The sequence below is a fragment of the Rhineura floridana genome, chromosome 8, assembly GCF_030035675.1.
Source record: "Rhineura floridana isolate rRhiFlo1 chromosome 8, rRhiFlo1.hap2, whole genome shotgun sequence".
NCBI classification, from domain to species: Eukaryota; Metazoa; Chordata; class Lepidosauria; order Squamata; family Rhineuridae; genus Rhineura; species Rhineura floridana.
The window spans coordinates 135,551,616-135,572,232 of record NC_084487.1 but is presented as its reverse complement, the minus strand read 5'-3'; the positions used below and the strand labels follow the sequence as shown (position 1 = coordinate 135,572,232).

The 20,617-nt window shown below is 43.0% G+C and overlaps 1 protein-coding gene across 3 annotated transcripts in view; it reads left to right on the top strand.

Moving 5' to 3' along the window:
- The window catches only part of VWF (von Willebrand factor), a 313,429-nt gene that overhangs the window by 8,625 nt on the left and 284,187 nt on the right, over positions 1-20,617 (top strand). For all 3 annotated transcript variants that reach the window (XM_061582613.1, XM_061582612.1, XM_061582614.1), the window contains 3 exons: positions 1,461-1,563; positions 1,664-1,872; positions 11,183-11,307. In XM_061582613.1, coding sequence (XP_061438597.1) covers positions 1,461-1,563; positions 1,664-1,872; positions 11,183-11,307 — 437 coding nt within the window. The remainder of the gene's footprint in view (positions 1-1,460; positions 1,564-1,663; positions 1,873-11,182; positions 11,308-20,617) is intronic.

Genomic DNA, 20,617 nt, shown 5'->3' with positions numbered 1-20,617 from the left:
TTACTGGCTGCTGCCACCACCGCCATATCTCTCACAATCCTGCGACCTCTCCCATGACCCCTCGCCTGTCCGGAGATTGGGGTGAATCCCTCGGAGGCCAGGGAGGACCCCCCAAAACCAGAGTCTCTGGGTAAAATCTGGAGAGCTGGCAACTCTGCCTAGTATCTGCCACCTGAGGTAGCTAATGGTAGGGCTAGCCTTGCTTGGGCAGACTTTATTTATGACGTTTTCCCAGTTCTCAGGGCACTCAAAAGTGAATCTGCAAGTTCTTACACCACTTAAAAGTATTTCATGTCCCCTCACTTCCTGAGCAATAACAGATGCCAGATCCAGCTTTTTACAGGGTCATTTTGTTTTGTGAAAAGATGGGCATGGGGGATGTGGTATTTCTATAAAGTTGTAACTTAGGAGGAAGGTAACCAGGCAGACGAGCAGAGCTAGCCATGAAAGAGCACCATTTTTTCCCAAAGCAGTGTGCCCTTGGATCCCCAAGACTGATTCTTGCCAGCCAACTGCAGAAGCCCAGGATTTATTTCCCTGCTGGCTACATTCCAAGTTCAAACTCTTGTTCTTTATCCCTCACAGAGGAAATGGGGCATGTAAGACAGATAGTAGGCACCTGCCATCAAAGGCCATTAAGAAAATACTTTCATCTAGCAAACTGGAGAAAGTTATTTTGCATATCCAAAAAGGCTCCCTGCAACATGTGATCACCTGGGAATATAAGCCCATAAAACATGGAGAAGAGACAAGTATCCTCAAACACACAGTGGACATGTGCCAGGGATCTGTGGCCAATAATCAAGCCCTTTCTTTTTGACAATGACATGGCTCCATTTACTGAGGTTTAGTGGTGTAATAGGCCTAACCAAAAAACATTTGTGTAACACAATTCTGAAACTGTGTTTAACAGTTAAACACATAGTTAACTTAACTATGTTTAAATAATTAAAAGTTAATTAGTGTACAATCCATCATTTTAGTAATATGGATAATGTTTTTAAGGTAAAACACCCCATTCACTCAGATAGTGGCTCTTTCCCTCATTTCTGATCATGACTCAGATTTAGGCTGAAGAGACACACCCACTGTACACCAGGAACATGCCCAAGTCAAGCTGGAGCAGGGCCCTGGTTCCCCTGGGAAGCGTGAGCGACAGGGCTTTTGTATCCTTTAGCTTTTGTGTGCAAAACCAGTCATCTTGGTATGGGGCTGCAATTGTCTGATGATCTCATGCAAAGCTAAGGGCTCTGCCTCCACTCCCAGCTGGCAGGGAGACCCCAGGAAACAGTGATGTTGAAAATTCTCTACATATTAAGTCCCACTAACAACACCTGTATGCTAAGTCCGAGTTCAATTCAAGTAAATGGACATACCAGGAAATTGTTAGGGTTGGCCTCAAAATTCTTAAAAAGAGCAAGCATTATTTTTTATACCCATAACATCTTGTTTCATTTCAGGTGACTACCAGAATGGAAAAAGAAACAGTATTTCTCTGTACCTTGGAGAATATTTTGATATTCGTTTGTTTTTAGATGGCACTGTGACTCAAGGAGACAAAAGGTAAAGATTTTGCTAGTGACAGTGAAATCACCTTAGAATTATAATGAAAGCATTATTATGTGCATCCAATACTAAGGAATATTTATTTCGCTCATCACAGGATTTCAATACCTTATGCTGCCAATGGAGTATTTATAGAAACTGAGGCAGGTTATTTTAAGTTATCCAGTGAAGAGCATGGCTTTGCGGTGAAGGCTGATATCAGCAGGAACATTCATATAACCCTTGCAGACAAGCACTATAATAAGACCTGTGGGCTCTGTGGCAACTTGAATCGCTTTGCTGAAGATGACTTCATGACACAAGAAGGTAAGAATTAGCATTATTCAAAATGGGCAGCATTGCATATTTTGGTGTCTTTTTCCACTTCTGCTACTTGAAGCAGCAAATTAAACTAACTGATAATATGATTTAGCTTTTCTATAGTTATTTAAAGTGATCTAAGTACTTCTAATCAATCCTTACAATCCTGCACAGTACCAGCATTATTATCCTCGTGCTGCGGAGGGGAGGACTGCAGATGAGGTGATGCTGGCTGCTTCCTAACGCCATCAAGGGAGTTCACCCAGCTGAGGTGACATTTGGTGGACTTTCTGCCTCATCGCTCACACGCGAAGCCAGTTACAGCTGACATTTTCATGTGTTAAACTGGCTCAGTTGTTTTCTGTGGAGTCAGACAGAAGGTCTGTCTATCCAAGTATTGTTGACTCTGCCTGGCAGCAACTCTGCAGAATCTCAGGCTTCCTGAGGCCCTTTGAAGGAGAGATGCCAGGGACTCATTCTGGGTCTTGCTGTAAGCAAAGCATATGCCCTACAACTAGGGATGGGTGAGGATTGCAATTCCATTCGCATTTCAAGCAGAATTTATCAAATTCACAATTTCCGAAACAATATGAGAACCGAACCATAGCCATCGCTCAAAATTCGCATTTGTTAGAATTTTGGGATGCAGTTCACCAACTAAACAACATTTACAAAAATGCATATATTAGGGGAAAGTGTGCATAAAAGTGAATATGTGAGTGAAAATAACATGCAAAAAGGCATGAAATGATGAGAAATGACTTTTAAAAATGTGTATCTTTATCAAATCTGTCTACAAAATTTTTTTTTTTTGAGAACACACTAAAATGGTGGAGAATTTTCATGAGGATTTTTTTTTTAAAAAATCATAGATCACTGTAGAAATGTGGAGAACTGAATTTAACATTGGAAAAATGAGAAGCAGGGAACTGAAACAGACAGATCTTGCCATCCCTGTCTACAACTGAACTATGGCCGTGAATAACAGTTAACCTCTTCTTGTGGTGTTTTATGTGTTGAACATGGAAGAGAAAGGAGAAGAAAGAAATCCATAATGTGAACGAGTCCTGCCAGTATATGTTTTACAGTCACATTATATCTGATTGAAATAGTAGTTTCAAGAAATCAGAGTTGGAAGAGGCTTTATAGGAAATCTAGTGCAATACCCTGCTCAGTGCAGAAAATCAAGAACTAAAGCATCCTGAATGGAACGTTGTCCAGCCTGTGTTTGAAGACTTGCAGCAAGGATGAGCCATCCACTCCCAATGATTGGTTTCATTGTTGAATTGCTCTTACTGTTAAGAGGTTTCTCCTAACGTTCAACTAAAATTTGCCCTTGTGTAATGTAACACCATTAGATCTAGTCCTGCCCTCTGGGGCAGCAGAGAACAAACCTTTGTTGTCCTCTATGTGACAGCCCTTCAGATTTTGAAAAGTACTTGCTCTGCTTCCACTCTCAGCCATCTCTTCTTCAGGCTTACTATACACAGTTCCTTTAACCTTTTCTCATAGGATGATGCTCGTTCCCCTGATCATGTTTGTTGCCTAACGCCATTCAGATTTGTCTAAAAGTGCAGTGCCTAGAACTGGTAATAGTATCCCAGATGAGGTCAGAGTACTGCAGAATAAAGTACAACTATTACTTCTTGGAAACTATTCTATGAATGAAGCCTAAATTTAGCTTCTTTTTGCAGTGACATCACACTGCTAGCATGTTTGGCTTCTAACTGACTACAGTCCTAACATCCTTTTCACAGGTACTACTGCAAATTAGGTATCCCCCATTTTATACCTATGCATTTGTAGTTTTTTAGGGTTTTTTTGCCCACCCGCAAAAGTTTGTAAACTGATGGGTTTTTTTTAATATTGACCAACAATTCATTCTATTGAATTTCATTCCTGTCTTCTGAGGTGTTAGCTATCCCTTCCAGTTTTGTGTCAGTCACAAATCTCATAGAGATAAAAATGTTGGAATGTACCTCCTTGAAAATTCCCTCCAGCCAATGAGGAGCCATTGATGAGTACTTGGAGTAGAGTTTTCTGACTAGCGTTAAATCCAGCTGATAGTATTATTCTTTGGTTTGCTCACCAGGTTGCTAACTGAAGTACTATGGCAAACTTTCTCAAATGCAAAATATTCCCACAATCTAATAAACTGGATGTATGGATGTGGAAGTTGGACAGTGAAAAAAGCGGATAAGAGAAAAATCAACTCATTTGCAATCTGGTGTTGGAGGAGAGCTTTGCGGATCCCATGGACTGCAAAAAAGACAAATAATTGGGTGTTTTAAACCAGAACTGTCACTAGAAGCTAAAATGATGAAACTGAGGTTATCATACTTTGGACATGTAATGAGAAGACATGATTCACTAGAAAGGACAATAGTGCTGGGAAAAACAGAAGGGAGTAGAAAAGGAGGAAGGCCAAATGAGATGGATTGATTCCGTAAAGGAAGCCACAGAACTGAACTTACAAGATCTGAACAAGGTGGTTTATAACAGATGCAGTTGGAGGTCGTTGATTCATAGGGTCCCCGTAAGTCGAAATCGACTTGAAGGCACATAACAACAACAATAAACTGGTGACCCAATAATGCTAAGATTCACCTGGCAGGATTCTTTAAAATCTATGGTTTCTGCTAATCACTACGTTATTACCAACATCCTTATAAATCAACACCGTTATCATCTATTCTAATAGCTTTAAACCTCATCTTTGAAAACTCTCTTACAGTGTCTTGCAGCCATAGCCTCTATACTTTATAAAGCTCTGAGAGTCAAACTTCATGTTGTCTTAAAAAACACACTTTTTAAAAAGTGGATTAAAAGTTGGCACTAGATACTTACTGTTGTGAAAAAAAGTAGCCATGCTGGATTTGGAGACTGGCATATGGGGACTTCTAAAAATTATTTCCAAACAGCCTCATTTACCAATAAAAATTGCCCCCCCCAGCTCTGTTTCTCATGTTAAGTGCTGCATACTGCAGAAACTACCTTAGGGGGTAAATAACTGTTGGACTGGAGGGTTCAACAGAAAAATGAGGTGGGGATGTGAAATGTGATATGGCAGCATGCATTTTTGATATGTAACTTCATTGTGAGCCAACTATTAAATAGTGCATTCAAATTCCCTGTGACAAATAACCTCTGGGCATTATTGCATGGGGTTTAAGAACTGAATTCAAAATAGTCATATAAATGTTTTGCTCTTTAAAACATTGTACAGTGTGTTTTTAGAGGACTGGGAAAAGGCCATTAAATGAACAGGCAAATGCCAAAGGTCTTCTTTCATTGTTTCTGATTGACCTTGTTCTAGCTCTGTTGAATCACTGTCACTGAAAAACATCCTTCTTTTGAAGAGAGAAAAAGGAATGCTGACTCAGTTTAGGCGTATACACGATTGGAAAGTCTGCAAAAAGATTCAAAAACAAGAGACATAATATTGCTATTGTCATGCAGAGCTGCAAGGTTGTTTTGAAGCAAAGTAGGTTTAGCTCTAATTGAAGTTCACGTCAACAATCAAGCTGCCTATTTTCTCCAGAGCTAGAGAGCAAACCAAGATGACTTTGCACAGTATCGTGGTCAACATTTACTCCTTTGCATATCTGTCCAATATTCATAGAGGGTGCTTCCATATGGCCGTTTTTAAAGCACCTTCTCTACAGTCTATTAATGAACTTTTACCAGGCATCTGCATGACGTTGTCATCCTTGTGAAAGAATCCAATGCGTTTTCCTCCTTCCATCTGTTTTTTTCTCCCAATAAGGAAAGTCTGACTTTTAGAAAAGATCTGGAATGGTAGCACCAATCTTAGGTTGTATGTTTCTTCATGCTTTTTGCCCTCAGGTTTCAGTGGCTGTGGTTTTGAGATGCATAGTGATGTTCTTGGAAGCTTTCCTCTAACCACGTCCCCCTGTTTACTGGTTGCTCTTCAACTGATTGTATTACAGTTTGAATTCCATATGTAAGAAATAAAAGAAACAATAAAATACAATTAAAAATAATAAAATATCTAGCACAGCACATTACAATTGCTATAACAGGTAGAAAGATCATTAAGAGACCAAGACATCACCAATTTTCAAGCAGGTTTAGGAACTACTGCTGTGAATTATGAGCAAATGTTGTTATGCGCCTTCCAGTCGATCATGACTTATGGCGACTCTATGAATCAGCGACCTTCAATAGTACCTGTCGTGAACCACCCTGTTCAGATCTTGTAAGTTCAGGTCTGTGGCTTCCTTGATGGAAGCCATCCATCTCTTGTTTGGCCTTCCTCGTTTTCTATTCCCTTCTGTTTTTCCTAGCATTATTGTCTTTTCTAGTGAATCGTGTCTTCTCATGATGTGTCCAAAGTATGATAACCTCAGTTTCATCATTTTAGCTTCTAGTGATAGTTCTGCTTTAATTTGTTCTAACACCCAATTATTTGTCTTTTTCACAGTCCGTGGGATCTGCAAAGTTCTCCTCCAACACCACATTTCAAATTAGTCGATTTTTCTCTTAACTGCTTTTTTCACTGTCCAGCTTTCACATCCATACACAGAGATCGGGAATACCACGGTCTGAATGATCCTGACTTTAGTGTTCAGTGATACATCTTTTGCATTTGAGGACCTTTTCTAATTCTCTCATAGCTGCCCTCCCCAGTCCTAGCCTTCTTCTGATTTCTTGACTATTGTCTCTTTTGGTATTGAAAATCCTTGTCAAGTTCAATGTCCTTGTTGTCAACATTAAAGTTACATAAATCTTCTGTTATTACTTTAGTCTTCTTAATGTTCAGCTGTAGTCCTGCTTTTGTGCTTTCCTCTATAACTTTCATCAGCATTCGTTTCAAATCATTACTGGTTTCTGCTAGTAGTATGGTATCGTCTGCATATCTTAAACTATTGATATTTCTCCTTCCAATTTTCACACCTCCTTCGTCTTGGTCCAATCCCGCTTTCCGTATATGTTCTGCATATAGATTAAACAAATAGGGTGATAAAATACACCCCTGTCTCACACCCTTCCCTATGGGAACCAATCGGTTTCTCCATATTCTGTCCTTACAGTAGCCTCTTGTGCAGAGTATAGGTTGCACATCAGGACAATAAGATGCTGTGGCACCCCCATTTCTTTTAAAGCATTCCATAGTTTTTCATGATCTACACAATCAAAGGCTTTGCTGTAATCTATAAAGCACTGGGTGATTTCCTTCTGAAATTCCTTGGTCCGTTCCATTATCCAATGTATGTTTGCGATATGATCTCTGGTGCCTCTTCCCTTTCTGAATCCATCTTTGACATCTGGCATTTCTCGCTCCATATTGATTTATTTATTTATTATACTTGTATACCGCCCCATAGCCGAAGCTCTCTGGGTGGTTTACGGTAACTAAAAACAAATACAATTTAAAATACATCTTTTTAAAAAACAATTTAAAACACAATTTTAAAATTTAAAACAATATAAAACACATGCTAAAATGCATGGGAGAAGAGGAAAGTCTTGACCTGGTGCCGAAAAGATAACAGTGTTGTCGCCAGGTGCATCTCGCCAGGGGGATCATTCATAATTTGGGGGCCACCACTGAGAAGGCCCTCTCCCTTGTTGCCACCCTCTGAGCTTCCCTTGGAGTAGGCACCCAGAGGAGGGCCTTTGATCTTGAACGTAGTGCAACGGGTGGGTTCGTATCGGGAGAGGCGTTCCATCAGATATTGTGGTCCCAAGCCGTGTAAGGCTTTATAGGTCAAAACCAGCACCTTGAATCGAGCTCGGAAACATAAAGGCAGCCAGTGCAAGCGGGCCAGAATCGGGTTTATATGTTCGGACCGTCTGGTCCCTGTTACCAATCTGGCCACTGCATTTTGCACAAGCTGCAGTTTCCGAACCGTCTTCAAAGGCAGCCCCACATAGAGTGGCTTACCATATATGGTAAGAGCCTTTGTTGTAGAATCTTGAGCACTAGTTTACTTGCATGGGATATTGAGGCAATAGTTTGATAATTACCACATTCCCTGGGATCTCCTTTCTTTGGAATTGGGATGTATATTGAACTTTTCCAGTCTGTGGGCCATTGTTTACTTTTCCATATTTGCTGACAGATTTCTGTCAAAATTTGCACAGATTCAGTCTCAGTAGCTTGTAGCAACTCTATTGGTATGCCATCTATTCCTGGTGATTTGTTTCTTCCAAGTATTTTAAGAGCAGCTTTTACCTCACATTCTAAAATTTCTGGTTCTTCACCATACAGTTCCTCTTGGAATGACTCTGTTATCCTTTCATCTCTTTTATAGAGTTTTTCAGTGTATTGCTGTGTAATCATTGAGTTTTGTGTAACATTGAAAACTCCAGTGCTAAATCCAGTTACAGCAGAATTCTCATCCATCACTAATCTCTTGCCAGTATGTATGTATCTTTCCCTCCTTTCCATCGTCTCATCTGGTCTGTCTGCCAGAGGTGCCACTAAAGGCCTTCACGGGCACATGGAGCCTGTGGGCAGTGGTTTGGTGACCTCTGTTCTCCCTTATTCCACATTCTGGAAAAAAAGATATAGAAATTAAGAAGCTGGGGGAGAGGATTAATCTTTTCCCATAGGTCTGGAAATTTATGGGGTCCCTTGGTAACAGTCCTGTGTGGCACCTATTCAGGCTGCAATCTGGTACATACTTATCAGGGAGCAACCAGACCCCTTCTGAACTCAGATAATTGCTAAGTATTAATAAAACTGCAATGTTTAAGTATCCACTGTTCCTTTACAAAGGAGAAGGATAGGGAGAGAACCCGTAAAAGGGGGGGGCACAGATCTTTTTTCCAAGCATTGAAGCAACTGTGACAGTAGGGACCTTGTCTGAATCAAAGCAAGACACTTTTCAGTTTAGGTAGGTGCTAGCTATTTGTAAAATTGTAATGCTTAAATGTTCACAGTAGCTTTGTTAGGGAGGAGGATGAGAAAACCCGAATTTGGCCACACCCCTGTGACCACCATTGACTATGCCCCCTAGGAGCCCCTCCAGGTCTAGTGGGTACCAGCTGCCACTGATTACACATACCACTGAACTCCATAGTCCACTCTCATTCTGCTTGCTAAAATGCCTTAGGTCTATTGAGCTCAGTGGTATAATATTTCCACTTTGCCTGTGGTTTCCAAGTGGAGCATTCAGGCATGTGTGCCCTGATAGGTTCTGTTTTCAGGTCAGCACTGAGCAGACACAGGTAGGTTTATATATTTAATAAATGTATACACCATCTTACAAAAAATATTTTTATCAAGGTGGTACACAGACTTATATAGGTTCTTAAACAGCTTTCTTTGCTGTACATTAGGAACAGCCCAACCCATTGCAAGAAGGCAAAGCTGGTTATACAGCATCCCCTTCACTTCCACAAGCACAGTCTCTCTCTCACACACACTCAGGGCTCATCCAGACGACTGTAAAATGTGTGACACGCCCGCTATGTGTGTTCATTATTTTTCAGTCGTCCAAATGACGTCTCGCGCTGTTACGCATTTTCGCGGGTTAAATCCACTCCTTGCAATACCGGCAAAAATGCGATTTGCTGTTTAAAATCGGGAATCATCTGCTGTGCCTTCAGGAGTTAGGATGCAATACCGCGGACTTTACAGCTGATGGGCGGTTCTTGGGCATTTCTCCTTGCCCTTTCTCCTCATTCCAGCCAATCACGTATCTGCACGTTTGCACATGTGCGAGAATAAGCCCGGGAAAATTGAACCACTCTCTGGAACTCCCTCCCGTTCAATCTTCGCCATGCCCCTTCCCTAGATACATTTCGCCGAGCCTTAAAAACATGGCTCTTTGGACAGGCCTTTGGGGTCCCCGGGGTGGGCTAATTTCTTTATATTGTTTTAAAATTGTCTATTGATGGCCCTGTACTGCCGCTTTTTAAAATGGCTATTGTTGACTGCGCTGTATTTTATTATGTATTGTATTATTATGTATTGTTGAATTTAATGTTGTACGTCGCCTAGAGTAGTTTCGGCCAGATAGGTGACTCAAAAATTAAATTTATTATTATTATTATTATTAACAATCATTGCAACGGTGGGGTGTTGGGGGGGTCTGCAACTACTGCGCAGATGCATTTAATTTTTTGCCAGCCTGCAAACTGGGCGGCTGCTCTGGGTGAGATCTACAATGCACAGCAAGCGAGAAAGGGGGGGATCGGTTTCAGCCTGCCTCCGGAAAGCTTTGTCAATTTCATTGTACTTGCTGGGAGGTTTGCTTCAAATCAGAAAAGCATACATTCATTTAAGTGTAATATCGTAAATACAAACAAGAAAAGGTTTGCTGGTCGGTTTCAAGCCTGCTCCGAAAGCTTTGTCAATTTCATTCTGTCAATTTCATTCTCGTGGGAAGGAAAGGGAGAAGGAGGGGGGGTGACACGTTTCTTGCTTTTTTGGAGAAATAAGTGCAATTGCCAGCGTGTGTATCTCCTTAAATGTCAATAAAGGCAGAAAAGCATACATTCATTTCAGCATAATATCGCAAATACAAACAAGGCAGGCGTGAAACCGACCAGCAGCCTTTCCTTCCGCGGCGAGAACTCCTTTACAGCCATATTGTGCTTCGTTGCAAAGGGGGAGAGGAGCATACGTAATTTTTTTGCTGACCAATTGGTTGACGGGGAGGTTTTAGACGCGGAGCTTGGAAAAAGCGAAAAGAATGTAGGGGTCTTACCACTGCGTGTGAAAAAAGCGTTTTTTTTAATTGGGAAAGAGCGAACTAAAAGGCAAAGTGAGGACTATCAGATGACAAACCGAATATGGAAACCATGGATTATCCCGCTCCGTTTGGATAAGCCCTCAGTCTCGCTCTCTCTGACACACACACGCATGCACACACACACACACACACACACACACACAGAGCAATCAAGATCTGCATGCACTGGGGATCAGAGTGAAAACCAGATTCTTCCACTCTGCACACCTTTAGAGATATAGTCAATATACCACAAGAGGGATTTGTTTCTGAGTAAACATATTCAGGAGCGCACTGAAAATAAATGTTGAATCTCACTGGCATAGTTCCACTGATGTTCCAAGAATTGCTCTCATTCATGCAAGATTGACCTTATCTGTGTTTTTCTACCAATATTTGGAACAGACAATATATATATATATATATATATATAATTATGTATTTTTGGCAGGTGGTTTTAAATGTACTGGATATTTTTCCCACAGACAATCAAGAAAAATATCCAGCTCAATTTATTCTTCAGGAACGTAGACTTAAGCTTTGTTCTTAGTCAGAGAACTCAAAGCAAGCTATCAGATTCACATGTCTTCTTTTCCTGTTCTCAATTGCAGGGACTTTGGAAGAAAACAGCTACAATTTTGCTAATTCCTGGGCCATGCACAGTGAAGAGAAGAGATGCCAGAGGGTGACTCCCCCAAGCTACACCTGCAACATTTCATCTGACATAGCAGATAAGGTTGGTGCAACAAGAGACTCATGGGCCTCCCCCCTTTTTTAATGACAATTTAGTTAATTCATGTTATAACTTTGCAGTACAAAATAACCCAGTGCCTGCAGGAGGAAGGGGAACACCACCATCCCTTCCAGGGAAGGAGAGCTGTTTGCTGCTGCCTGCCTGCCTGCCTGCCTGCCTGTTTGCTGCTGCTGCTCGGCTACCACCACCACCCTCTCCCTGTTGACTTCTGCTTGGCGGGTGTCACGCCTTGCAGGACCAGGACCAGGTACTCAGTCAGCTGTGGCTGATTCCTTCCACCTGTCCCTTCTCTGGAGGGGATACATAAGCCGGCTGGCTGAGGTGGCTCCTGCTTTGTCTGCCTTTTTCTGCGTCTTGAGTCATGTGCCTGGGAGAGAGGACTCAGAGCCAAGTGGGGAGATTTGAGGGGCCCCAATTAGTGTAGTGACGGGTAGAGGGAGATATGAGGGCGTTGTGAGGAGGACTTGCCAGGTAAGGGGAACGCAGCCCAGGCAGTTAATGGCTGTGCCTTGTTCCGGTCTTCCCCACAGCTGCAGGTTTGTTGGTTGCCCTATCAGCCAGCTCTCAGGCCTCCAGATGCTGCTGCTAAATGCTAGATCAGTGCATAATAAGATCTCCCTCATTCACGATTTAATTGTGGATGAGGCAGCAGATCTGGCATGTATAACCGAGACCTGGGTGGGTGAGCAGGGAGGAGTCAGTCTCTCCCAGCTATGTCCACCAGGGTACCTGGTTCAGCATCAGGGTAGACCTGAGGGTTGGAGAGGGAGGGTTGCTGTGGTCTATAGGAGTTCCATCTCCCTCTGCAAGCACCCTGTCCATGTCTGGAGTGTTTGCACCTTGTGTTGGGTCAGCGGGACAGATTGGGGACTCTGTTGGTGTACCGCCCACCCCGCTGCCCAACAGACTCCCTAGCTGAGCTGATGGAGGTGGTCTCGGGTGTACTGTTGAGATCCCCCAGACTGTTGGTTCTGGGGGATGTCAACATCCACGCTGAGGCCACCTTATCCGGGGCGGCTCAGGATTTTATGGTCTCCATGGCAACCATGGGACTGTCCCAATATGCCATTGGCCCAACACATGTAGCAGGGCATACTCTAGATTTCGTTTTTGCATCTGGACATGGAGTTGGTGATCTGAATGTGGGGGGTCTTACATCAGTCCCTTTGTCCTGGACAGATCACTGCTTGCTGAAGTTTTGACTTACAGTGGCTTTTCCCCTCTGCAAGGGTGAGGGACTTATTAAGTTGGTCCGCCCCCAGAGACTAATGGATCTGGATGGTTTCCAAAGGGCTCTGGAGAGTTTTCCAGCTGATAGGGCTGGCACTCCTGTTGAAACCCTGGTTGAACTGTGGAATACAGAAATGACCCGGGCGGTTGACATGAATGCTCCTGAGCGCCCTCTCCTGTGTAGAGCTTGTACGGCTCCATGGTATACCCCAGAGCTGAGAGCGATGAAATAATATAGGAGACGGCTTGAGTGCAGATAGAGACGAACACCTAGTGGATGCAATTATACACTGGTAAGTGCCTATGGTAAGCTGTATTTAGGGGCAGGGAGGGCAGCAAAAAAAATATTTTGTTGCCACTAACAAATCATCACTCTGCCGCCCAGCGGACCTCTTCAGAATTGTCCGGGGGCTATTACACTCTGGCCGCAGGGACATGGTAGAACCATCTGAGGCCTGCTGTAATGAATTTGCTAGGCACTTCCAGGATAAAATCTTTAGCATCCACCAGGAATTAGACTCCAGTGTTATAGCAGATGAATCAAGCAAGGTATCCAGAGCACAGCCTTGTCCCGATTTCTTGGATGAGTTTCACTGGGTGCAGCTTGAGGATGTTGACAAGGTGCTTGGACAGGTTCATGCAACCACTTCTGTGCTGGATCCTTGCCCTTCTTGGCTAATAAATGCTAGCAGGGATGGAACAGCCGGCTGGGCCAGGGAAGTGATTAATGCCTCTCTGTGAGAGGGGGAGGTCCCTGGCTGCCTGAAAGAGGCAATAGTGAGACCACTCCTGAAGAGGCCCTCCCTGGACCCAGAAAACCTTAATAACTATAGGCCGGTAGCAAATGTTCCATTCCTGGGCAAGGTCCTTGAACGAGTGGTTGCAGGTCAGCTCCAGGCACTCTTGATTCTCCTTGATCTCTCAGCGGCTTTTGATACCATTGACCATGGTATCCTTCTGGGGAGACTAGCTGAGTTGGGAGTGGGAGGTACTGCATGGCGGTGGTTCCACTTCTATTTGGCAGGTCGCCTCCAGAAGGTGGTGCTTGGGGAACATTACTCGGCACCCTGGACTCCAGTATGGGGTTCCGCAGGGGTCAGTTCTGTCCCCCATGCTGTTCAACATCTACATGAAACCATTGGGTGCGGTCATCCGGAGCTTTGGAGTGCGTTGCCATCAGTATGCTGATGACACGCAGCTCTATTTCTCCTTTTCATCTTCTTCAGGTGAGGCTGTCAATGTGCTGAACCGGTGCCTGGCTGTGACAATGGACTGGATGAGGGCTAATAAACTGAGGCTCAATCCAGACAAGACTGAGATGCTGCTAGTGGGTGGTTCTTCTGACCAGATGCTGGATGTCCAACCTGTTCTGGATGGGGTTGCACTCCCCCTGAAGGAGCAGGTTCGTAGCTTGGGGTTCTCCTAGAACCATCTCTGTCACTTGAGGCTCAGGTAGCCTCGGTGGCATGGAGTTCCTTCTACCAACTTCGGTTGGTGGACCAGCTACGCCCCTATCTGGACAGGGATAACCTGGCTTCAGTTGTTCACGCTCTGGTAACCTCCACGTTAGATTACTGCAATGCACTCTGTAAGTGGGGCTGCCTTTGAAGACGGTTCGGAAACTGCAGGTTGTGCAGAATGCAGCGACCAGATTGGTAACAGGGACCAGACGGTTTGAACATATAAAACCAATTCTGGCCCGCTTGCATTGGCTGCCTGTATGTTTCCGAGCTCAATTCACGGTGCTGGTTTTGACCTGTAAAGCCTTACACAGCTTGGGACCACAATACCTGATGGAATGCCTCTCCCAATACGAACCCACCCGTACACTACGTTCAAGATCAAAGGCCCTCCTCCGGATGCCTACTCCAAGGGAAATTTGGAGGGTGGCAACAAGGGAGAGGGCCTTCTCAGTGGTGGCCCCCAAATTCTAGAACGATCTCTCTGACGAGGCGCGCCTGGCGCCAACACTGTTATCTCTTTGGCCCCAGGTCAAGACTTTCCTCTTCTCCCAGGCATTTTAGCATGTGTTTTATATTGTTTTTATATTGTTTTAAATTTTAAAATTGTGTTTTAAATTGTTTTTAAAATATGTGTTTTAAATTGTATATTTGTTTTAATGTTTTTGATTGCTATAAACCACCCAGAGAGCTTCGGCTATGGGGCAGTATACAAGTGCAATAAATAAATAAATAAAATAATACATATTAACACACAAGCAGTATTTCATATTCTAAAATAAGAGCATGTCAAACAAGGGAGCTCAAGCCATATTAAATGCATCTTATTCTCTTGAAAAATACTTTCATGCTTTAGAAACCCCAATGCAGAGACCCTTTTGTGCTGTCAGTGATTGACAACCGGTTTGTACTTTACCTAAGAAGTTTCTCAGAGGTTGTTTCTAAGTTTGCATAAAGCATCATAGGGTGAATTTTTAACTACTGGGATCCATGCAAATCCTGTGAACGCTTTTTCTTTTTGCTGTTGGCAGGAGACAGTAGATTGTAACTTAAGAGTTGCAAATAGCTTTAAAGAGCCTTTTCTTCCATTTAATTTGTCCAGCTGTCATCTCTGGTCAATCAGATTTTGAAACCCTACAAAGTCCCTGCAAGACCTGTTTTACTGGAGGCAAAAATGGGATGAGGGAAGGTTCAGCACTCCCTCCCTCTAAGCACCTTCAACATTCTAAAGGAAAGAAACATCCACCTATCTGCCTTCAGTCTCTAATGCTTCTTGCAGATATGGTTATGTTTCAAATATTTACAGCTGAATGAGAAGACAAGGGAGCTATGACTATCCCCTATCCACTGGGCCTTTTATCTGTCCTCTCCACCTGCTTGCCTTACCTAACAGAACTTCAGGGATTTGGCACAACAGGAGGCCCACTAATCATTTTTCAAAGAAGGTCAACAAGGCTCCTGTGCCTTTAGCAGAAATACGGGGGGGGATTTTAGTAAGGTTAGTTAAGCTTGTCTATTCTATTCTACCTATATCAGGCTATAGTTAGAAAGAGAATCTAACACCTGTATGCTTACTGAGGGAAGCCTTGTTGAATTGGTAACCAAATAAACAATCAGAGTTGGCGAATGAGCTGGAGTCTCAGAAAGCAAATGCCAGGTGAAGCAGTTTAACCACAGAGATGAAACAGATCAGAGTGCCCATTCAAGTATCTGAAGATTGGACTTTCTGGATCATTTTAAGACCATTTGTTTATTTATAAAATTTAAAATATTTTTAATTGATATAACTTGATAGCTTTTTTTCCTCTTCTGGGACAGAAGTGAGAGCTGCCCATAGGAAACAATAGAATCCAGGACTTCAGTTTAGGCAGTGCCATGTTTGCTCAGAAACAAAAGACAGCAGTAAAGATGGTTTCATGTCCTTTTCTACCTCATGTCATCTTTTTGGCTAAAAATATGGTTTAGCTATTTTTCATTTTAAACAATGGTATTTGTATGAATACAAATATATATTTTTGGAGGTGGAGCAGGGTGAGAGCTGTGGCTGTGAATCATTTTTTAATAATGAAAATTGCCTACCTACATAGTTGATTAAAAAAATAGGCATATTCCTTGTTGGAAAAGTAGGTGGGGGTGGAGGCTGTCATGAACCACTTATGCACTTATTTCAGCAGTGTGTTAACCAGGAGGAAATAATGGCTACGAATCCCGCAAAGCTGCAACCATGTCATGAACCATCCCAGTTCAGTCCCAGGACTCAATTCCCAAACCCAGGGCAATTGATCCTGCCAGGGCACAAACCTTATGCCTCCCCTTACTAGGGTTGAATAAACCAACAACAAACCTGTAAGGTAGGTAGACTGCCACCACCCCTTAATCTGGTCACACACTCTGAGCCAAGGGGAAACCCAAAGTGCCAGAAACAGACCTGCCAAGGATCCCAACAGACAAGAGTCAGGTGCACTCCTTGTCTTGGAGCCTTAGACAAATCCAATGATACAGTAGTCTGTGGTCAATTGGCCAAGGTACTGGATTTGGGGCCACACTACCCCTGCAATGAACACACACTGGTAAATAAGAAGTAGCTTTATTAAATAAAATATAAGTGCCAAATACAGCAGCAAATTGGTTCCTTAAAACTCACACCTCTGAGGGCCAGGTAAAATACAGAGAGTTAGTCAGAGACAAAAAATAACACGACTGTCTAGCCTAATCTATACTTATAAAGAGGTAAACAGCAAAATGGCTTCGTGGTTCCACATCTCCCCAAAGAAGGATAGCGGATGAATAGATGGAACCTCACTCAGGTAGCAACCATGAGGGACATTGGAGAACAAAGACCTAAGATCTGAATCCTATTCTTATGGGAAAATGCCCAGCAACAGCCAGGAATTAATTAGCCAATCAGAGGGCTTTCAGATGATGAAAAATTTCTGGAGTTTCTGTGCCTAACAGTCATTTACTCCCCAACCTTCCCAGGCCTGTGGCCTTGATGTACCAGTCTCCACTGATAAGCAGGTGTTCTTGCTTGGGCCTAATTAACTAGGTTCAGCTGTGAAAACTGCAAAGTCATGGGCTTCACAGAGGCCCCAGTTCAAGCAAGATGCTTTCCCCACAATTATTTGCCTCTGAGCCATTTTAGAAATCAGGCATTCTTGACAGAGGATATTTTTATTAGAAAACTGATCTTCAAAGCAATTGCCTTTCCCTCCCCCAGCACCACGGTTGCAATTAACTAATCCCCCCTCACTACTCTGAGCCTGGGGATAGAGACACATGTACAGTTGTGTTCGCTTCAGTGAATCTCCAGCTCTGTTTTCTGAAGCTGGGGACACCCCCTATTACTCCAAAAGCTCTGACATTGCAGCTGCTGTGTGGTTTACCTTGAAGCTAGTTGCACACAGACTTCAAAGGCAGATTGGCCATCAACCCTGTTGCCACTCCAGTTGTGTCCAATTTAAACTCTTTGCTGTAGGCTCAGGCGAACACAGTGATTGGCCTAAGGCTTTGCTGTGGGTGGTCCCACAGCAGTGGGGGAAGGAATGTGTGTCCAGCTAAGAAAACTGTCTGGCTGCTTTTGAAGCAACTAGTGTATCTGCAGCCTCATAGAATTGTAGAGTTGGAAGGGGCCTAAAATGCCATCAAGCCCAACCCCCTGCTCAATGTAGGAATCCAAATTAAAGCATACCTAGCTGTCTCTTCAATGCTACCAGTGTTGGTTAAATCATCTGGTCATTTCCTGTTGGTAGCTGGTTTGGATCTAGACAAGAATCTAGACTCATTGGCTTTATAGGCCCCTTCCAACTCTACTATTCTATGATTCTATGAATCTTACACAAAAACACATCTCAGGTTGCAAGATCAATTTGCTCCCTCTGACTCCCTGTCAGCCCAAATCCCTGTGCTCAGTTGCATGCAGAAAACACTGAGCTTGTAAAATCATAGAATCATAGAGTTTGAAGGGGCCTATATGGTTATTGAGTCCAATCTCCTGCTCAAGGCAAGAATCCAACTTAAAGCATACCTGTCCAGCTGCCTCTTGAATGCCTCCAGGGTTGGAGACACCACCACCTCCCTAGGTAATTGGTTCCATTGATGTACTGCTGTAACAGTTAGAAAGCTTTTCCTGATGTTCATTTGAAATCTGGCTTCTTATTCCGTATCCTGCACTCTGGGATGATCAAGAAGAGATCCTGGCCCTCCTCTGTGTGACAACCTTTCATGTACTTGAAGAGTGCTATCATATCTCCCCTCAGTCTTCTCTTCTCCAGGCTAAGCATGCCCATTTCTTTCAGTCTCTCCTTACAGTCCCCTGATCATCCTTGTTGCCCTCCTCTGAATCTGTTCCAGTTTGTCTGCATCCATCTTCAAGTACAGTGACCAGAACTGGATGCAGTATTCAAGATGAGGCCTAACCAGCGCTGAATAGAGGGGAACTAATACTTCACGTGACTTGGAAACTATACAGTTATTAATGCAGCCTAAAATAAATTTGCTTTTTTTGCATCTACATCACAGTGTTGGCTCATATTCAGCTTGTGATCAACAACAATTCCAAGATCTTTCTCTCACATAGTATTGCAGAGCCAAGTATCCTCCATCTTATATCTGTGCATTTGGTTTCTTTTTCCTCGGTGTAGGACTATGCATTTATCTCCATTACATTTCATTTTGTTATTTTCAGCCCAATACTCCAGCCTATCAAGATCACTTTGAATTTTGTTTGTCTTCCAGGATATAAGCATTCTGAGCATGATTCTGTAACCAATTGTGGATCTACCTGATAGTTGTTCCATTCAGACCACATTTAGCTAGCTTGCTAATCAGAATATCATGGGGCACTTTGTAAAAGCATCGCTGAAGTTGAGATATTTTATGTCCACAGCATTCCCACAGTCTACCAGGGAGGTTACCTGATCAAAAAATGAGATAAGGTTAGTCTGGCAGGTTCTTGACAAATTCATGCTGGCTTTTAGTAATCACTGCATTGTTTTCAAGGTGCTTATAGAATGAACACTTTATAATCTGCTCCAGAATTTTCCCAAGGATTGATGTCAGACTGACTGATCTGTAGTTCCTAAATTCCTCCTTTTTGCCCTTTTTGAAGACAGGGACAACATTAGCCCCCCTCCAGTCATCTGGCACTCACCCATTCTCCACGATTTTGCAAAGATAATAGACAGTGGTTCCGAAAGTTCTTCAGCCCGTTCCTTCATTACTCTAGGATGCAGTTTATCGGGCCCTGGAGATCTGAACTCATTCAAAGTGATTAGGTATTCTATGACCATTTGTCTTATCAATCTCAACCTGCATTCCTACCCCTTCAACTTGTACTTTGCATTTCCCAGGAAGGTCATAGACCCTCCTTTGGGAGAACACTGAGCCAAAGTAGGAATTGAGTACTTCTGCCTTTTTTTTTCTTTTGTCATCTGTTATCATTTTGCCATCCTCATTGAGTAGCTGTGCCACCATTTGTCTGCCTTTTCCTATGGTTGTACCTGAAGAAAGCTTTTTTGTTGCTTTTGGCATCTCTCGTTAACCTCAGCTCATTCTCAGCTTTAGCCTTACTGACAACATCCCTGCAATTCCATGAAATCTGCCTGTACTCTTCCTTTGTGCCCTGGCCTTCTTTCTACTTCCTGTAGGTGCCTTTTTTTATTTTCAGGTCATCTCTAAGCTTATTGTGAAGCCCCATTGGCTTCTTCTGCTGTCTTTTTTCCTTTTGTTGGAATTGTTTGCAATTGTGCCTTTAGAATTTCCATTTTTAGAAACTCCCACCTATCTTGGACTGCTTTTCTCATTAGGGTTGATTGCCAAGGAACTTTACTTACTATTGTTCTGAGTTTATTAAAATTGGCTTTCCTGAAGTTCCAGTGTGCACATATGACTACTCAGCTTTTGCTTCCTTTTAAATCAAGAACTTTGCTCCTACAAGACGCAGTAATGGCCACCAGCTTGGATGGCTTTAAAAGAAGATTAGACAAATTCATGGAGGACAGGGCTATCAATGGCTACTAGCCATGATGCCTGTGCTCTGCCACCCTAGTCAGAGGCAGCATGCTTCTGAAAACCAGTTGCCGGAAGCCTCAGGAGGGGAGAGTGTTCTTGCACTCGGGTCCTGCTTGCGGGCTTCCCCCAGGCACCTGGTTGGCCACTGTGAGAACAGGATGCTGGACTAGATGGGCCACTGGCCTGATCCAGCAGGCTCTTCTTATGTTCTTATGTTCTTATGTTCTTAAGTATAGCATGGTCACTTTCCCACAGAGTTCCCATAAATGTCACTTCATCCACCAAGTCATCTTTATTGGTTAGAATCAAGTCAAGTATAGCTGATCCTCTGGTTGCTTCCTCCACTTTCTGTAGAAGAAGGTTATCAGCAACACAAGTCAGAAATTTCTTGGAGGGACTGCATTTGGCAGAATATATCTCCCAACATATATCAGGGTAATAGAAGTCCTCCATTATTACTACATCATGCCTCCACAAAACACTGGCAATTTGCTTTTCAAAAGTTTCATCCTTGTCTTCTCCTTGATTGGATGTTCAGTAGTAGACTCCAACCACTATTCCTTCTATTCCTTGCCCCATTTATTTTAATCCAC